Consider the following 20888-nt stretch of genomic DNA (forward strand, 5'->3'; position numbering starts at 1 on the left):
GGGGGGGGGGGGGGGGGATCTACCGGTATTCATAAAGTTTATAGCAGAATCATGTAGAAGACTTCTGCATTTTAGACCATTTAAAAAAAATGACTATGTACAATTTGTTTTACCTTTTAAAAGGGAGATAACTCAGAATATTTCCAAACGACGCATACTTTTCAAGATTATATTTCTTTAAGAAACGAAAACAATACAAACAGTTTGTTTTACAGATTACTGTAATAGGTACCAGCTTTTTTACAAACTAAGCAATATCTTATTTCAAAACAAGAAATGAGTTCTGTTATTCATTATGGTAAGTTCTATATTAAAAAAAAAAACAAAAAAAAAATAATGTTTTGCTGAAAGGAAATTCTTTGCTATCAAATCAACAAGAAAGGTGAAACTAGAGTAATTAATATTGTAGCGTCAAACAATCATGGTAAACAGGGCTTTAGAGAGATGTCAGCAAAGCGACTAAAAGCAGTATGTTTTGGCGACTAGTAGTGATAATTTTCAAAATAATTCATTAGATGGTTACTATGCTGTCTTGTATCAGTTAAATAAAAGAGCCAAAGAAAGTGCCCACGCTTCAAAGAAAAGTAGAATTGTATAAATATTCAATTCGATAGGTAAGCTAGATACAGAGCAGCAGATCAAATGTTATCAAAAATTTAAATAAACCAAAAGGTTTTAAAACCTGTTATTCCCTAGCACAATGTTTTTCATCAGGTTGAATAACATTGTACACGCTTTTGGTACTTATATATTCAATTTATAGAATAGAAAGTATTTTTAAAATATTTGAAATTATAGACAGTACATCTGTTCAACGATGCCCTGGTCGATAAAGGGTCCGTTTGAAATGAACATTAATTTTCTCTATGACTGCTCCAATTTTAATTAATTGGACTGCACCTTACTCTTTGCCATAATATCTTATTTCCAACACTTATTAGCCCCTTCATCCTTTTATTTGTGAGAAAAGATATATAGACTGCTTCATGTATCAACACTTTCAATAGTACAGAAATATTTCTTCTACAGGTTCATTTTCGTTGTAGTCTTACAGTATTTTTGCATCTCATAGGTTGGGAACAATTCCCCTTAGGAGAGACTGTGTCTTTCCTCTCTACAAAACATTCCCGAAAATGCGAGATTTTATTTATGTATTTCAAATAAGTGAAAAATTCAAATATAAAAAAAGTGCAGGTTAGAAAAGCAATGTGAGGAAATTTACTTTCTAAGACTGACCTTTTAGGCCTTAATTATCATAAAGAAACAGCCGAATCGTCTCGGGGAATTAGTCTGACATAATCATGATTATTTCGTGCAGTCTGCGGTTTTTTTTTTTATAATTTTTTTTTTTTTGAGATCTCTGTAGGTTTCGACCAATCGATAAACAAAGCGTGTAGATTTCAATCTTGTCAGTCTCTATAAAGCTATGAATTAACAATGAGTTTCCGTAAAAAATTCTATTACATGTATAATAGTAGAGGGAATCATACCCGGTAATGATAATTATGTTTCTTCCATAATTACTGTCTGTGGGTGATATAATACGATCTTTTTTAATTGTTTATTGTGTATGCGTGCGTGTTTTTCTTTTCTTTTCTTTTTTAGTGACGTAATGGTAATGCAACACCTGCAAAATAGTTCTGACCGCACTCGTGTATAGACTGCATGTTTTATAAGCACAGATGTGTGCACTGCTCAAACTGGTGGCAGTATTTGTTACAGACATGAACTATATACGCCAGTTTCTAAATTAAAAAGTTCTTAGAGATCGGCTGACAGAGAACAGTGAAAAATTCAAGTCGAAAATCTTGGATATGGGGTACATGTGACCCATGTCCATTCTTGTATATAATTTTATTAACGCATCCACATGTCATGCTTGTTGTATTATACAGTAAATGTTACATTTGTACGCATACAAAAGGAATTTTTGGTATTTATAACCTGTCTGTTTTATGTTATAATGTAAAGTTCATTAAAAAAAGGTGGAAATCCTTTAATTAGTGCGACATATAATGAAACAAGCTATTGGGTGGTAGGGGCAGTTTTTTAATACAATTCACTGTAACCAGGGGATGTGTGTCTTTGAAACTCTGTAACTAGAATTTCCTCAGTTCCCAATCAGCACAAATACCTTTGATTCACTCTTTATAAGGCCAATCACCAATTTCTGAAGAAAATTACAAGTCAAAATCCGTAAAATTTCTACACGTTTTTTATTTTTGGGGGTTTTTTTTTTTTGGGGGGGGGGGTTATTATTATTTTTTATTTTTATTATTTCGGCCCTTTTATATGCACCACTGCGAATGTAATTGTCATTTAGATTGACACCACGTGGTTTTACATTTATTTGACCCTTTCAGTTTCGCAGTAAAAAAGTGTTTCATGGTTATAGTTTATTTTTTATAATCTGGGTACTTGTTGTCAAATATAGAGTTTAGACTTAAATTGATTTTAAGCATTATCTTTATTAATTGGTTGATAAAATGAATTCTAGAGATAAATATGACAATAGAAAATATAGGGTTTTTTTTGGCTGTTGCAACAATTAATATGTCTTAGTAGCCCCCTCCCCACCTCCACCGCGACCAATACGTTTTATTTTTTCATTTATTTTCGGGGTTATTTTTCTATTAAAAAAAAATATTAGCATACATTTACATTGTGAACAAATTTCCATTTATCATTTTTCGGTAAAGCCTCTAGATAACGTTGAATACACATATAAGCAAAAACGATAACATGTTTGCAGATGAAGAAAGCACAGAGCACATTTTGTTTTTGGTTTTGTTTTTTGTTTTTTGTATTTTGTGCGAGAAAAATCCGCAAGCAACACAAACCAGTTTTATACATATAATCATAAACGTAAGTAGATGAAAAACAAATCCAAGATTATTAATGATTATAAGGTTTCTTTATTTTTTTCGGCGAGCATAATAAGACACAATATTTAAATTTTCTACTGTATTTGTCTGTGATAACATTACGAATGAATTTTGAAGCATAAAACCCAATAATTTCATAAAAGATGAGCGATACAAAAATGGGCATGTCTTAAAGCATAACCGAAAAACGGTATTGGCTGCGCCGTGTAGTAAAACATAGCATGTGCTACAGGAAAAATAGTATGTTGTTTTAAAGTGTAAAAATTGTAATAAAAATTATAATAAATATAAGTAATAAGGAATCATTCTTTGAATATTATGAGCAATATTTTCGATCGGAGTGTGGTCAAATCTGTCATAAAGCCCTTCGGTCTTTATTGGATTTGACCACGCCCCGACCGAAATTATCACCTCATAATACCCAAAGAATGATTCATTATTCCTTAATTACAACTGCTGTTTGATGAATGAACGCAACAATGGACTTTGAAATCGCTGAATTCCAATGAAATCTGGACTACCGTTTCAGCATCACACATTCCTGAAAACAAACTTTTTTATTGGCATTAGATATATTTATGTTGCATTTCTTTACAAAAATACACATGATTGAAAAAAAAGGTATTTGTGCGAAAAATATAAACAGATACATGTACGCGTAATAATCATTGAACACACACACTATTATAAATTATTGCTAAGAAATGAAAACAAATTGTATGAAAAAAAAATATTTCCCGATAAGAAGTACATATGTATTAAAACTTACGCGAAATTAAGTAAAGTTATTATAATAGTCAGAGCAATTAGCAAATCAAATCAGAACTCTGTAGTTTGATTCAATATTCAGCCTAATCAATATTAGTATCTGATTATTGCAGCTACATGTACAACATATTTTGAGGTTATCTGTATAAAGTTTTGTTAAAAATGTGACCCGGTTAAAATTCCACGACTTTTGATCTTCATTTTTAATCGAGAAAGAGCAGTCCGGTTCAATGATTAACGTTGTATAATGATTCAACTCGCTCATGTCAAGATTCTTGGTGATACACCTGGATTATTTTGTAAAAATTAATAAATAATCCTTTTCCCAACAAAATAAGTTTTGTTTTTCTGTGTTTTATAAGCTTGTCGAAAATGGTAACACAAATGTTTAAATGTTTACGGTTATGAATGGACTATTTACGTTTTATGAAGAGAAGTAAGTTTGACAAGATAAAAAAACTTGTAGCTTAAAAACCAGAAATAGTTTCTGATTAAGTGTTATTAGGATAAAGTGGTATTCGTCTTCAATTTCATATAGATTACACAAATATTTAAAATTAAGTGTCACAAACCTTGATAATCCTGCTGTAGTGACCTTGCTTTATCAACGGTAATACTAAAAGTGGAGTGCAATATTTTAATAGTCCATTTGGGTTAATGATTACTAGGTGTATGTTCAAACGCTATACATAGTTAGATAGTATCTTAAAGCATAACGTGTTCGTAGATCTACTCGTTCCTAACAATATGTCTGGTCTGACACTTAAAACATTTGAGAGAGAGAGAGAGAGAGAGAGAGAGAGAGAGAGAGAGAGAGAGGGGGGGGGGGTCAACAAGGTGTTCTTTACGGTCGTCTTCCAATATACAGGTAGATTAAGGTCTATTGTTTCTTCAGCGACAAAACACCGTTCAATTCACACATAACATACAAGAAATTAACACGTGTATGCACGTGTATCTGTAGAGCAATGATCACTAGTTATCTTAGGAGACGCAGCCACACCCCCCCCCCCCCCCCTCCCTTATATTATATATTAAAGAAAATAATGAGTAAGTTATTTTGTAAATTTTACTCCATAATTTGTAATAAATTGAGATAAAAATACATTAATGCACATGTGCGTCATCAGATTGTGATTGGCAATGGTACAAAGCATTGTGTGTAACCGTTTAAGGTATAGTAAAGTAAATGATATTGAATGACGTATGAAAAATATCAGCATATTTCAGTTATATATTAGTACATATATATTGAAGAATCAATAATAATTACGAATGGATGCATGCATTATTCTTTCCTTTTAATCAAAACGTTTCTCGACTTAAGATTAATTATGTTCAGTACTAGTATGGCTGATTATAATTGTCGGAATGACAATCAACATGTTCAAAGACAACCGATCTACATGGATTATTGTGTTCTTTATGGCTTTGAAAATTTGACTTAAATATGAAATCAATTAAAACCGTAAAAAAACCACCACGTTCAGATGTCGGACATCCAGAATGAGCATGAATGTTGTAGTCACCACTAACCGTCTCGCCACAAAAACAACACAATCTGTCTATCTGTTTGCAAATGAATGATTTATTGACACAGATGTGTTATACATGTTATATCATTTATTTTCCTACACATTCAATCCCTTTTGCTCGATAGTTTTCTCTATATTTCTTTTGAAAAATACATGTACCAGAATAGTTGAACCCCCCCCCCCCCCAAAAAAAAATACGAATATGCCTCGACCGCCCCCCCCCCAAAAAAAAAAACAAACAAACAAACAACAAAACACTAACAAACAACAGAATACCCCCCCCCCCCTTTGAAAAAAAAATATTTTTGATGCACACATGATTCTTATTACATTTTAATATTATAAAAACATTATTGTTATGTCTCAATTCGTTTACTTGGTTAAATTATTAAGTTATATGAAATAAACAAGATCACCCATTTTTGCGTCAGGCGAAATAGTTATGATGATAATTAGTTGCACCCCTCTTTGAAACACACAATAGTTTTTATTGAATTCTAATTCTCTGATCATGTATACTGTTAATTGAAAAACAAATATATTGAAAAACTATATCATGCATTAATTAATATGGGTATTCGACAAGCGTAAAAGCGTACACGTGTATATTCCTGTAGCTTATCTTATAGACATGTTCATAAATCTTTCCCTGTATTACATTTTATCATAGATGCTTCGATGACAGGCATACTAATCAAAATATTATGTTTTTTTAATAAATAACAAAACTCGGTCAAGATTAAAAGGGGTGACTTCGGCAGGAGTATAAATTCTACGTAAGAGTTATCTATCTTTACCAACATTGAACATTTTTACTATTTTTTGGCTAAGTTTTTAATACAAAATAAAAAAAATTGTGTGATCATTAATTTAGTAAAGTAAAACAAAATAAAATTATCCATCAGATAAACGGCAGGCGTCTAGATGTTTTCGACAGGCATGTTTTCCCCGACAGGCGTGTTTGAGTACATGTATGACCACTGTGTGGTACTGCTCTGAGATTCGGAATAGATGTCAGTCATCGAATTTTTCAGTCTCGACTTATTTCGCTGAGATTAGTTTAATTAGTTGCTCCAGATTCTTCAGTAAAATATTCCATTAAAATATTCCTTTACTTTATACCCAAAACTGATGATATTTTTTTATAATGATAATCATGTAAATCTCGTCCAACCAAAGTAGACAAAACGTTACAACCTATTTTCACCACCCCCCCCCCCCCTTTCCATCGGTCAGATCTGCCTATTTACTTTTTAAAATCATGATTAAACATGTGCATGCATGGTAAACCTCTATTGCTCACTGTCACTTATTATATCCCATAACTATACGAATTCAATGTTGACACATTAAACATGCATTATGATACTCGTGCTATACACACTGAGATCCATAAATTCTGATACATGATATTTTTTATTTTAAAAATCTAGGCTTCGATATGCCTGATCTCATGACATCAGGAACACGCAGTGCAAATGTGTTTTGGAGGTCATTGGAACAGCCGCATAGAATCTCCTTGAAATAAACGTTTTCATGAGGCAATGCACATTGTTTGACTGAAAATAAGCTTTAAAAACTTTACGTTCTACATTTAAACTTTCAGGTTCAGTGCGAGGCTAATATGTTTTTCTGATCTGATAATCTTGTTTATGCGTAGGTTTAAATCTTCGCCACAATCATGAAGTAAATAAAACAAGCCTCGTATTCGCCTTATCTAATCTCTGTGCGGTTGTCAACCACGCAATAATGGCTGAAATAACTTAAAGGTAACATTGATACACAAAAAACGGTAAGTTGAAATAGTTGTATATATGCATGTATCTATATCTCATGACAGTAAAGAAGTTGACACAATCTCTAGATAGCGTAAAAGTGGGTTTACTTCAAGTCATCAATGAATGATTTTTATATGTATGTTCTTTTCACAGAACCGAAAGTAGTGGCCATTTAATTTTTTTAATGGGACGTGGTTATCAATTCGATTTTTATTCTTCCATTCGTTTTGCACTTGTTGAGAAACAAGTCCAGTTAATAAGAGTTACTAGTTAATATAAAGCTTAATAGGCCCATATAGTTGGTTATAATTATCTACAAATTAAATTACACACAACCAATGATGCTTTTTTGTAATTGTATTCGGTCATCTGTTCATAATTTATGTAAAATAAGTGAAGCTATTTACATTGCTTAATGTGAAACATCCTAGAAGAAATGATTATCTACAATTTCTTTTAAAATAGTATTTGGATAGTTAAACTCTCCCCCGAGATATTTAAGCGGCACATTTGGACCATTTTTAATAAAAATATACATAGTATTACCCGTGAAAGAAGAGCAATTGAATTAGATGAAAGGGAAAATATCCAAGATAATTTCAGTAACATTTTATCATTTTTTACTCGGAGAAATTCACAGGAAAAAAACGGAGATTCATAATTTGGAATCTTTTCTCCATTCGGAAGTCCTCTGGACACCTCGCGTAATAATATAACGTTATCGTCTGGGTCTGTTGCTAAACAAATCCTCGTAGACATTATTGGCGCGTTTGATTGAACTGAATCTGGTAACTCTAGGGTTATGTTGGTGCATGCGCAAAGGCTAGACTCTATGAATGTGAATAAAACGACGAGTGATGCTCTAGTGTTAAAAATGGCGAATAAGTATTCTCCTCTCAGCTGACCCAAGGCTAACTGTCTTAGATTTACATAAATTTACTAAATTTTAGAGTACTTACCATGTACATGTTTAATCTCTTTTGTTTAAAACATTCATCCTGTACAAATCTGTTTTAAAATCTGCTTTAAAATTTCCCTGTTATTTAGAACTAATAAGATTCCCTCCCCCAATCAGAAAATTATTGTGAATTGAAATAAACATCTCAATGATGACATTTTGGATGAGTAACTAAGAATTAATTAAAAAGAAAATCAGTGTTGCGTTTTACCTGTAGAGTTTAACATTACAACCAATCCACCTCCAGCTAAATAAATGCTATATTTTTTTTTTACCGTTTATCTCTAACTCTACTTGAAATCTGGATTATCAGTTATATAAAAGTTTATTAATTTCTACTCTTTGAGTGATATATACAATATATATATATATATATATATATATATATATATATATATATATATATATATATATATATATATATATATATATATATATATATATATATATATAATATTATTACACCCCAAAATTCAAATTGTTCATACTTATGTCAAACTCGCAATTGCTGATCGTTTTCCGCCATCTTTAAACTCTTGTGCTCTAACTAAAAGTAGAAGTAAACTTTTGTAACACGGATTCAACTCTAGCGTCGTGAAATACGTGTTTTATTAACAACTCTGGCAACCCAATTCACTTGTGTCGTCCAATCAAACTCGCCCTACATTTTTCAATCGTGTATTGAAACATGAAAAGTTTAGATTGTTAACGTTGATTACTACGTATTTCTATGTCAAGTTCTATTATCATAAGACATTATTGATAAATACGATCTTTAAATTTTCGTTCATTTATTTTTATAGACATTTTGTCGAATATACTATTGATATACTGATAAGTCAAAAACCGGACAATACTATTACCTGCACTTACATGTACATGTACTTGTCTCATTGAAGATGGCATTATCTGAATCCCAAATACCACCCGACGCCCAGCATTATTTGGTGTGTGGCACTAAAGACTGTAAGAAGAACTGCCAGTTTTACTGCAATAACTGCAACCAACAAATGTGTGAACAATGCAGAGAGGAACATCAGAAAAATAGGATAACCAAGAACCATGAAGTGGTCCTTTATAAGCTACGCAATCGTCAACTTCCTGTGGAGAAATGCAAGATCCACCCCACAAGACAAATAGAGTTTCTCTGTGAAGAATGCCAGATTCCCATTTGTTCTAAATGTACAGCTACAAAAGAACATCGCGGCCATATGTTTACCGATCTAGAAATTGTCTTTGCTGAAAAATGTTCCTTTTGTCAAGAGGAAATAGCTAAAATTCGAAACTATTTTGAGCCTACTTCTCAAGATTTAAAAAACAAAATTGCTGAAGATGTCACAAAAATAAAGAACTTCATGAAAGGGATAAAAACAGCAATGAAGGCTGAAGCTGAATCTGTGAAAAAACTGGTAGACACAGTCACATCAGATAAAATAAAACAAGTAAACAAAATAGAACAGTCATTATTAAAAACATTAAACGACCAAAACCAAACAATAGATGACTACATCAACTATCTCAATGATTTAATCAAAACATTTTATGGTAACCTATCTACCTCGGACATTAAACATTTAACATTTGCTCTCAAATCTGAAAAAATACTGATAAAAACAATACCAGAGACATCAAAACCAGTCCAACCCGTATTTACTGCTGGTCAATACAGCAAGGAAGATGTCGCCAAACTGCTGGGTAGAATAACCGTTCCTAACACTAAACCAGAGAACAGAAAAATAAAGCCCATGGAGACTGCTTCTACACAGTTGAAACCTACAGGGAAACAGAGGCAACAAGACAGAGAGAAATCTGACGTGAAACAAACACTGTCTCTGTCTTCCTCTGTCACCAAGGTCAGGCAGTATATAGTACCAGGTGTTAGCAGTGTATTACATATATCACTGGGTAAATCAGGCCGATTCTGGGGCAATGATAATGATGGTAACCTTGTCCAAACAGATCTACAGGGGAATCAGCTACAGATGATACTAACCAGTGGTGGAACTCAAAGCTACCACACAGTCACACAGGACGGGAATCTGATTTATACAGACAGAGACAACAAAGTCATCAATAGGATAACACAGGATAATACAATCACTGGATTCATTAAAACAGGAGACTGGAGACCACTCAGTATACACTCCTCCTACATCAACGGGGACATACTGGTGGGGATGGAGACAGATGAAGAGGCTAAAGTCACCAGGTACAACAAGACAGGGACAGAAATACAGAACATACAGAGAGACAACAAAGGACAGGCACTGTGTGTGTATAGTTACCCACACCACATCACAGAAAACATCAATGGTGATGTCTGTGTATCAGACTATAACAATGCTGTAGTGGTGGTGGATAAATCGGGACAACATAGGTTCTCCTACACAGGTAAGAGGTCAGAGTTTGATCCCTATGGAATATGTACCGATGTACTCGGTCACATCCTGGTGTGTGATGATATCAGTAAAACAGTTCATCTCCTGGATCAGGACGGTCAGTTCTTGTCTCTACTACTCCCACCACAACAAGGGATAAAGTATCCCCGTAGTGTGTGTGTGGATGATGAAAAAAACATGTGGATTGGAGAATTTTACAACGTAGTGAAAGTGTATAAGTATCTAAAGTGAACAGTGTACAAGTATAATATGTATTAATGACTGATTTTGATTGAACTTAATAGTTGGTAAACTATTTATGATATGGTAGGATATATTTTATTTGATCAATATTACTAACATTATATATTAAATTTGACAAATAATACACCCATTTGCAATTTTCTTATGTTTTCTTGATTTATGCAATAAGAAAGTCTTCTCAATGGTTTTGACAAGTTTTAAAATGTGCATGCTCATCACATGCAGTAATGTCATACATATAATTATGATACAGGTACATGTACAAATAGAATATATTATCATACTTATGGTCATGTAACAGAAGTGCTTTAAATATTAGTACCTGAAATATACAACAAGGTATCATTACATAACTTAACATTGTTAATTATATTTCAATACAATCCAATGATTTATAATCTAACACAAATAAACAATCATTTTTTGACGGTCAGACCTGTTCCAAAACCCACACCACATAGTTCAGTTGGTAGAGCACTTGACTAGAGATTCAAGAGGCTGGGGCTTGAATCCCGCTATAGTCCGCTTTTATTTCTCCCATCCCTATCTATTTGTTGCCGTGACCAACCCCGGAACTGACAGGTTACCTCGATCATGTTAGGGGAATTAGCCTGAGTGATCTTTTTGGGCGAAGATCATTAAAGTGGAGGAATGTAATGGTCAGATCGGTTCGAATGAGGGCGCCAGATAGCTCAGTTGGTTAGAGTACATGACTAGAAATTTTTGGGGCTTTGGTTTGAATCCAGGTCTGGTCCGTCATTACTTCTCCCATCCGGTTACAAATTTATATAAATCGTGCATGTTGCATCGTCGGAAACCCACGTTGATTACGCGTCGTTCCTCTCTGCATCACGTATAGAGGAGCAACGCGTAATCAACCGTGGGTTTCCGACGATGTGCATGTTGAAAATACCCTGATTTACGATTGCAATCTCAGGTTATGAAAATGTTTTAAAAGCACCAGTGGCTGAAGAACAAAGCGAAACGATTTCTTCTAAAGGAAGCTCCTTATTGGAGAGCCTTCTCAGCAGAGCAGTCAGCGGACTCTTTGTCAACCGTCTACTGTCCAACTGTCTATCAGTGACAATGGCCTGGTATCAGGACAAGGTCTTCATAACACCTGGCTGTTGTACACAGAGTAGGTCTACAATGCAATATGCAGCCACTACTCACAAACATGTGATATACATGGCTGATCCAAAAAGATGGGCGGGGGGGGGGGATCCGGAGGTTGAACCCCCTCCCCTTCTTTCTTTGGGTTATATGATATATTTAAGCAATTACGCTTATATATTTACATTTTCAACTGTCTTTGTCTGCAATAACATAACGAATTAATTTTGAGTGACACAAAATCGGCGTGTCTTATAGCATATAACAGAAAAAGCGCTGCATTAGATTTAATGATATTTTAATTTTGCAGGTTCTAATCATTCCTGATATGGGCATTTTACAATTCTTATTCACCCATCTCCGTGGAAAAGATATAAATATAAGTAATATTCTTTGAATATTATGAGGTGATAATTTCGGTCGAAGCGTGTTCAAATCTATCCTATACATGTAGCCCTTCGAACTTTTAATAAATCTTTATGGATAATTGAGGCGCAGGCACGTAGCATCAGGGGGGGGGGGGGGGCTTTTTCTCGCAGCAACTACTTTTTTTAAAATTTACATATAAAAAATTGAATTGTCATGGAGTTGGCCCCCCATTCTTTTTTTTTTGGTGGATGTAAAAAACTGATATGAAAATAAGGAAATTAGGATTGAAATTGAAGTAATATAATACGCCAGCCCCCCCCCCCCCCTCCCCCCCCACGGATGAGGATTTTGAAGATTTGGGGAAAGTCTTTTTTTCTTGCTTTTTTTAATGCTTTGGATGAGTCTGCCTCCCCCCCCCCCCCCCCCCACTTTCAAAAACGTTGCTACGTGCCTGGAGGCGGATGTAAAATAATACTAGTTCATGTATATAGTAAAATCGTTTTCTTTGCTTTTATTGACAGCATTGCAGAAAGAAAAAATACTTTACTCGCTTACGCGAGTTTTCTATTTTTCTGCAATGCTGATCAACTTCATACTCGCATCAAACACAAAAATTGTTCAAATGTTTCCAAGAATCAGAAATTATATGTATACCGTAAAAAGGGTATCAGTTATCAGACTTTGATTTTTATTAATGTAGCGATAAGATTACATCAAAGTTGTTCCGAGTTTAAAAAAGATCAAGGGAAATCGAATGCCACCGGTGAATAACAATCGCAACTTCTCGGGCCTTTCCGGCAGAGCTCGGAAAAACTGTTTTTCCGAGCTCTGTGGAAAGGCCCGAGAAGTTCCGATTGCGGTGAATAGTTGCGATGACTATTCATCATGGGCAGATAGCACTGGATCTACTCCACGGTTAGATAGAACAGCATGTTTATTTGCTGTAATTTTACATGGAAAATATTCACAGAGGTATATTATAAAGCGCATTATTACCTAATCAAAGGGATTTTCTTGTTTTATCACAAATAAAAATGTTGCGTCTATTTTGAACTGCCTGTCAATAGACTGCGATCTATTGGACCGCTGGTCAATAGACTGTGATCTTTTGGACCGGCAACGTGTATCAGAACGCGTGTATGTTATATTAATTCATTCAGAGCCCACATCAAGATCCCGGGGACGGCAATGGCTTGTACATTAATATTACATATAAATTATACAATTTATTAAAAAGAATTAAGCCACAGCTTATGTCATATATGCGATCATTTGTGCATTTATTGAACAGGTCATTTGATAGAATAACAACATTAAAAATAATTTCAGAATTAAAACTTGAATAAGTTAAAATAAAAAACCCAACAACTTTCCTAATGATTATTATTAAGATTCTAGTATTTAAACTAAATATTTTTTTTTCTAAAGTGACCTTTTTTTATGAAGCCAAGACGCACGTTCTTATTTCTAGAAAATTGTTTTATGAAAGCTAGAAATTTTGCGAATCTTTTCCATACAAAACCAAATTTTAACGCTCAGCAATGGGTAAATAAAGACTGGTAGGACTTGCCATAATGCATGTGCATTTTGTTGCGTCGACATAAATATTGACAAGATATTTTTTTTTTATTTTACTAACGAAAAGTAATAAATAAGCCTTTGATTTCAATAAAAGGTTAACTAATGCGGATTTTTACACGTATTGATTTTCAACGATTGCCCCCCCCCCCTATTCTATATTGTTTGTTCCGCCTTTGCATGTACAATATATCTGAACATTTAAACTGAATTTTTCTTAGTGCCAATTTATGGCGACTTTTGTAGGCGTTTTTTGATAAATGCAAAAAAAAGATTTTACAATCACAATATAAATATAATTTGATACACTGTATTACATGTATTGACATTGTTATATTTTAAGAAAGTACAAAAATAAAATTTGCAAACATTGAATGTAATTTTTGTTTTGGAACCAAAATACAGAAATATGAAAACTAAGGAAAAACGAGGCATATTTTTCATTGTAAATTTTTAAAATCCCAAAGAGATGAATGTCAGTGGGGAAAGCAAGAGTAACCACTGAGAAAAAAAACCCTGATTATAATGATTGCATGATGAATAGTGTCAAATAACTTTAATCAAAGCTATAAATTTAAACCACGTGTTTCTTTGAAGTTCCTTTGTGTATTGCACATAACATAATCTTATTCCGACTATCTACTTATTATATGAGTATTAACCAGGAAATATTGAACGATGACATGATTTAGAAACAATCAAAATCATTCTCGAGACTTTCGGTTTCACACATTGCTAACGGATCAGAGTATTAAGCTGAACTCCGCTGTTGTACGGACACCCCAGCTTAAAGCAAGTCTTCTATGCAAACATTCAAATCAATATAAAAGAAGACACCTGTAGTAAAATTTGAATTTATTTTGTGGTAAAATTCTAACTCGATCAAATATGTCTTAATAAAAGATAGATAAGTAAACTAAACACATGACAATGTGTCATATTTCAGTCTAGAGAAGATGGAAAAAGGGGGGGGGGGGGTGTTTACACAAATTCTGTAAGTACTTGGGTTTTACTACTGTGGGGTATAATTACCATGTCTATAAGATGGACATCATCATTTGCAGAACAAGAATGAACACTCATTCTTTATGAAATAAAAACAAATGTATGAGACAATCTGGATATCTTTGACATTTTCATTTGATTTAACAAAGTACAACTGCTTCACAAAAACAAATTAACACCAGCAAGTGTTTCCATCACTCTGATATTTCGTATTACAACCTTATTCTAATTAGATCAGGGTATACATACTATCAGTTACATGTTGAACATATACCTAATAAGAAAAATTTGAGCGAGTTGCAATTTAATGGAACGACAACATTCAGAAAAACAGAGATGGAAAGATGGATTGTTAAACATAGGGTCAAAAAGTCATAATCAATTATCAACATGATTGTTTGTTTTAGTTATCTTAAAAAAAATAATAAGATTTTCATTAAACTTCCCTACATGCATGATTAAGATCTGTTACACATAATCATAATGAATTGCTTACGACAAAATTGGATTTTTTTCTTTCAAATTTGTCTTGTTTTATCATTTCGATGGCTTAATTTATAAAAGCACGATTGATTGGCCCTAAAAATAAAAAAAAATCAAGAAAAAAAAAATCGACCAAATAATTTAAACATTCAAGAGTCCATCCTTCAGCATATACCAATATATAAAAATATATTGCTATTTCATTTCGATATAATCAAGTATTAAGTTGTTTTTTTTATATTTCAAATTACACGTAGTTTCGCGCAACGGGAAAGAAAACGGAATTACGCGTAACGCGAAACATTCACATACTAAAATACTAGAGTTCAAGCACTGTCATATCTAACAAAATCAAACATATAAGCGTTAAAGTTATATAATTCAAGTTATAACAAGAAAACATATTGACGCAAGCGTCAAATGTGCCGCAAAAAATATAATTGTTGTTTGAATTATCATGGCTGTTTATGCATTAAAAACACACCACAAAGAAGAAAATAACGAGTTGATTGCACTAATTTTGATGGTAAATTTTAATATATTTTCAGCAACACGTTTTGAAGCTTAACATTTTACTATTATCATTAAGAATCGAGTTCGTTACTGTAAGTATTTCTAACGGTAATTGTATGACCATTGTCATATTATAAAGTGATGGGGAACACATTGATTTGTACATTATTCAAATACAAAGTTCAACTCGTCATTATTCTCTTGGAGATTATGTATTTCAAACCATTTTTGGGAGTTGATTTTTAATCAACTCTCCTATGCAGTCACGCGGACAAACCGAAAGTGAAACAGTGTTTGAACCTCAGCACAAATCATTGCTCCTGACAAGACTTAGTTCTTGAAAATAATTGATGAATTCGATGTAATGTATGCTAAAGCATTGTTTTTCAAGGAAACTCATTTACAAATACCTTAAAAATAGTCAGATTTTAAATGGTACGAACAATTTAAATATTTTTTGTAGTCGTGTGTATTCCTACGCCAGAGTTCAATATAGTCTCGTTCAACTCGACGCTCGGCTGTCTCCGTAAACCCTTGTCGGAGATTTACGATGTCTGCCGAGCGTTTGGTTGAACGAGACTAGAGTTCAATATAATTAAAAATAATTGCTTGGATCCATACAATTTTCGAGAAATATTTCTACCACTGATACATAGTTTGATTAAATTAATTTTATCTTTAAATATTATTTAACATGATTCATATGGAGGTTTCTCGACATTTTAGTCGAAAAAGTTCAAAAATTCGTATTATAAAAATATGCGTAAGTCAAATTAGAAACTACGTATACATGTACTTGTCATGCAAAATAACATATCATTGATTTTAAAATAAATAAACATCGACAAAATCAACTCCCGTCAGTTCTTCAGTACTTTGATTATTTTTTGTTGCAGTGTATGGAATTAAAACTTAATGCATTAGTTTATATGATTTCAAGGGACCAGATAATAAAAAAGAAGGGGCTTATTTTAAAGGTACATGTAAGATCATGCTCATCCGGTAGAAACTGCACAATTTTAAAGGTAAAAAAGCAGGACAATTGTTCTCCTAAATGGAATTATAAATCTTATCTACACCTCATTTTATAAATAAATCAGGTCAGCTCAAATTTTCAAGTCATTCAAGTTTTTCAGGTCCTTCATATTTTTGCGTACATAATTGGTATGTATGTCATTTCAAGATATTTGTCTACCACATTTCACATGGAAATATAATAAATACCTACACAAAGTCATTTTATTTGACGCAGAACATAGAAATTCTAATATATCATTTATATAAAATTTCATTTCATTCAGGTCTTTATTGTTTCAGGTCTATAGTATGTCCCGTATACCGATCCCGATACATTGTTTTAAAAAGAATGAAGAACTCCGAAATTTTCCGAATAGATTATTGCTAATGCTCTCGAGCGCTAGCAAAACGTTAGTCTTTTTCACTGGAATATTCCGAAAAGATTATTGCTAGTGCTCTTGAGCGCTAGCAAAACGTTAGTCTTTTTCACTGGAATACGCATGCTCGACTCCATAGTGGGGGATTCTGGGAATACTGCACTATTTTAGATAAACTGTACCATTTGAATTTCGTTCATCATCTTTACATGAAGTTTTGTGTTTTATTATACATGTCAAAAAGTAACAGTAGCTAGCTTAGGTCTTATAAAGCAAAGTGTAATTTTGAATATTATAATAAATAGCTATCTTTAACTTAAATCCTTTAAGCTTGGAAAAGCCCGAGAAGATAGGATTGCCACAAAACAGTACCAATAGTTCTAAAAATGTTCACCTCGAAATTGAAATCAAAGTAGATTCATAATGATTAAGGCACACTTAATGAGCTATGACCCTGCCGATGTGAATTAGAACACTATATAAAAAAAATCACAATTCTAAATTGAGACCCCACTCCAGCATAATTCCAGTACACCACTGTGTCTTCCTATTGTTAATCAAAGCTGCTTGGTCCGATTTTTTTGTTATTACAGTATCAATTTTTTTTCCGTACAAATCATTTATCATAGAAAGTTATGGACTTTCTTCTATTTACACCAGCAGAGTCAATCTCCTTTCAAAGTTAGAAATATACTAAGTAAATAAAAATAATTTATTTTTGGGCAAACAAAAAAAATAAACCAAAGTGCATCACGGGAATGTTTAGAAAAGGAAAGCGTTTGGTTTCGTCCCCCGAATGATTGGGGTTATTTACTAGCATGATATGCTTTGATGAAAGAAAGCAAACTTTAGAAATATTAGCGAGCAAACGTACACATGTTTATTTGTAATTTGTCTGATCATTTCGAACTTTATTTAAAGCGATGTCAAAGTCGTAATACAACCATACCCGTCTCGTCGTCAGGGGTAAAATTTAACATGAGGCGAAATTAAGCGGTACCCTTTTATGTCGTTTGTTTTGTGAGCAAATTTTGTACGTATTTTTCTTCATTGAAATTTGGCTTAATTGACTGGGAAAACTACTGCAATATGTCTATTATTATACATATACTCACAGGTGCTTGAGGACAGGATCACCCCCCCCCCCCTTTCCACCCCCCCGCCCCAAAATATAGACCCCAGGGACTTTATTTTCCTTTTTTATTAAATTATCCTTTTATGATATATTTCTAATCTAATTTATTCATCCATTGCCCAAAAATACATAAAACAAACAGTTTTGGAAAAAAATCAGACCCTCTGTACATATAATACAAGAATTTTAAGGTTGCTAACTTTGTCTGCCAGCCGAGAGGCACTGCCGATGGTTATTTTGTTAAATTGTACTATCAAACTACATCTAGGTCGATCCTGTCCTCAAGCACCTGTGCATATACTAAGCATAACCATTGTTTAAAAGCGTGCATAAAATTTGATATAAAATCGGACCAAGCAGCTTTAATCGATTCAGAAATTTAAACCAATGTTTTAGAAATCTGCCTCTGTGTTTTGTGATGGCTACAGCGCTAGCTCACCTATCTTTTTAAAAGATAAGCTTGTAGTCTCGATAAAACGCGCCTCACACGACAGTCTATGGCCTACTTAACGTTTACGAGTAAAACAAAAAAAAAGTGTAATAAATTTTAAAGGCATAAAACATATTTCTACTTGCAAATTTACTTTTAATTCATGAAAATCAGCATGAAATTAATTCTATTAAAACAAAAAACTACCCCGCAGAAACGCAGTTACAATATCTAAATGTATATCAAATAACGGACCGCCTTCTGGGGGCCCGTAATAAACTTGTTTTTATCATCTCATATACTGTATATACATTACACACATATTTTACATACAAGACAATTATACTACAATTGAGGAGTTAAACCGACAATTGCCGAAGACGTTTCCTGTATTCCACTAAATAGTTAGTCTGCATCCGGCTATCAGACCCCCTTCTGAGGTCACGTAACAAATTACCGCACGGCAGTTTTGAGGATTTTTCAGGTAAAACAAACCTCTGAGTCAGCTGTGGGTTCGATGGCGGTGGCGATTTTTCCGATTCTGTAGCAACATCTGGGGTTTCTTTAATATGCACCCTTCTCTTTTCAGTTGGGTTTCCTTTGATACAACTTTTTGCCTTCTCGTCTTTCTTCGAGTGTCTGCCATTGATTCGTTTTTGTCCACCGCTGCCCGTGTGTTCTTTTTTTCTTCGAGTCTTTGCCTTTTGATGAAATGTAACTGCTTTTCGATCTACATCGGGTATAACCGTTATCATTTAATCCGGAAGCAAAACACATGCCCAATAACGGTTCCGAATTTCGAATTTTCGCCATTTTTTAAAACATTTAAATTTTCTTAAATATTTTTTTTTATCTAAAGTTACTTGAATCCTGTTCTGTAAATGATTTAGCTTCACAAGCACCCGAGCACATCAGACATGTGCTGATCCTTCAGAAATTGTGCCTTTAATATTAATGTATATAGTGTTTCTCCAAGTTATATTCCATATTATTCTATATATAGAATAATTTCCTTAACACTACTCTGTGATGAAGAATTTGCAGATATTTAGTGATTTATAGATGGCAATTGTCGAAAAAGGCTATGCACAACTTACCTAAGAGTACGCAGTTGCCTACTGACCTTCTGACATTAGACCGATGGTCTACTTAGTATCAGAAACGTGTTGGCATACATTTAGATTATTATAGAACAACAAAAACTTCTTTAGCGACAAAAGACCATTCAGTTCACACCTAACATACAAGAAATTACCACGTGTATGCACGTGTATCTGTAGAGCAATGATCACTAGTTATCTTAGGAGACGCAGCCCCAGTCCCCACTTGTCCTAAATAGCATATATTAAAGAAGATAATGAGCAAGTTATTTTGTAATTTCTACATAATTTGTAATGATGACTGCTTACAATGTCGGAGTGACAATCAACATGTTCAAAGACAACCGATCTACATGGATTATTGTGTTCTTTATGACTCGGAAAATTTGGACTTAAATATGAAATCAATTAAAACCAAAAAAAAACCCACCACGTTCAGATGTCGAACATCAAAAATGAGCATGAATGTTGTAGTCACCACTAACCGTCTCGCCACAAAAATAACAAAATCTGTCTATCTGTTTGCAATTGAATGATTTATTGGCAAAGACGTGTTATTAATACATGTTATATCATTTATTTTCCTACACATTAAATCCTTTTTACTTGATATTTTTCTCTGCATATATTTCTATTGAAAAATACATGTACCAGAACAGTTGACCCCCCCCCCCCCCCCGAAAAAAATACGAATATGCCTCGACCCCCACCACCCCCCCCCACCAAAAAAAAAAACCACTAACGAACAAACGAACAACAGAATACCCCCCCCCCCCCCCCTTTGAAAAAAAATTCTGGATGCACACATGATTCTAATTGCGATTTAATATGATTATAAAAACATTATTGTTATGTCTCAATTCGTTTACTTGGTTAAGTTATTGAATTATATGAAATAAACAAGATCACCTATTTTTGCGTCAACCGAAATAGTTATGATGAAAATTAGTTGCATTGCTCTTTGAAACACACAATAGTTTTTATTGAATTCTAATTCTCTGATCATGTATACTGTTGATTGAAAAAAAAATATATTGAAAAACTATATCATGCATTAATTAATATGGGTATTCGACAAGCGTAAATTAAAGCGTAAACGTGTATATTCCTGTAGCTTATCTTATAGACTTGTTCATGAATCCGTCCCTGTATTATATTTTATCATAGATGCTTCGGTGACAGGCATAATAATCAAAATATTA

At 33.3% G+C, this 20888-nt stretch overlaps 1 protein-coding gene across 2 annotated transcripts; it reads left to right on the forward strand.

Annotated features, from left to right (window-relative positions):
- The first annotated feature begins 6857 nt into the window (after positions 1–6857).
- On the forward strand, positions 6858–10802 carry LOC128158928 (protein wech-like). Of its 2 annotated transcripts, none has more exons than XM_052821921.1 (2): positions 6858–6957; positions 8824–10802. In XM_052821921.1, exon 2 carries the CDS (start codon positions 8824–8826, stop codon positions 10552–10554), a length of 1731 nt encoding a protein of 576 aa, XP_052677881.1. In that variant the 5' UTR covers positions 6858–6957; the 3' UTR covers positions 10555–10802. The 2 variants fall into 2 exon arrangements, with proteins under 2 accessions (XP_052677881.1, XP_052677880.1); XM_052821920.1 differs by having other exon boundaries at positions 6875–6980; positions 8824–10800.
- The last annotated feature ends 10086 nt before the right edge of the window (positions 10803–20888 follow it).

Source organism: Crassostrea angulata, chromosome 8 (assembly GCF_025612915.1).
Source record: "Crassostrea angulata isolate pt1a10 chromosome 8, ASM2561291v2, whole genome shotgun sequence".
NCBI classification, from domain to species: Eukaryota; Metazoa; Mollusca; class Bivalvia; order Ostreida; family Ostreidae; genus Magallana; species Magallana angulata.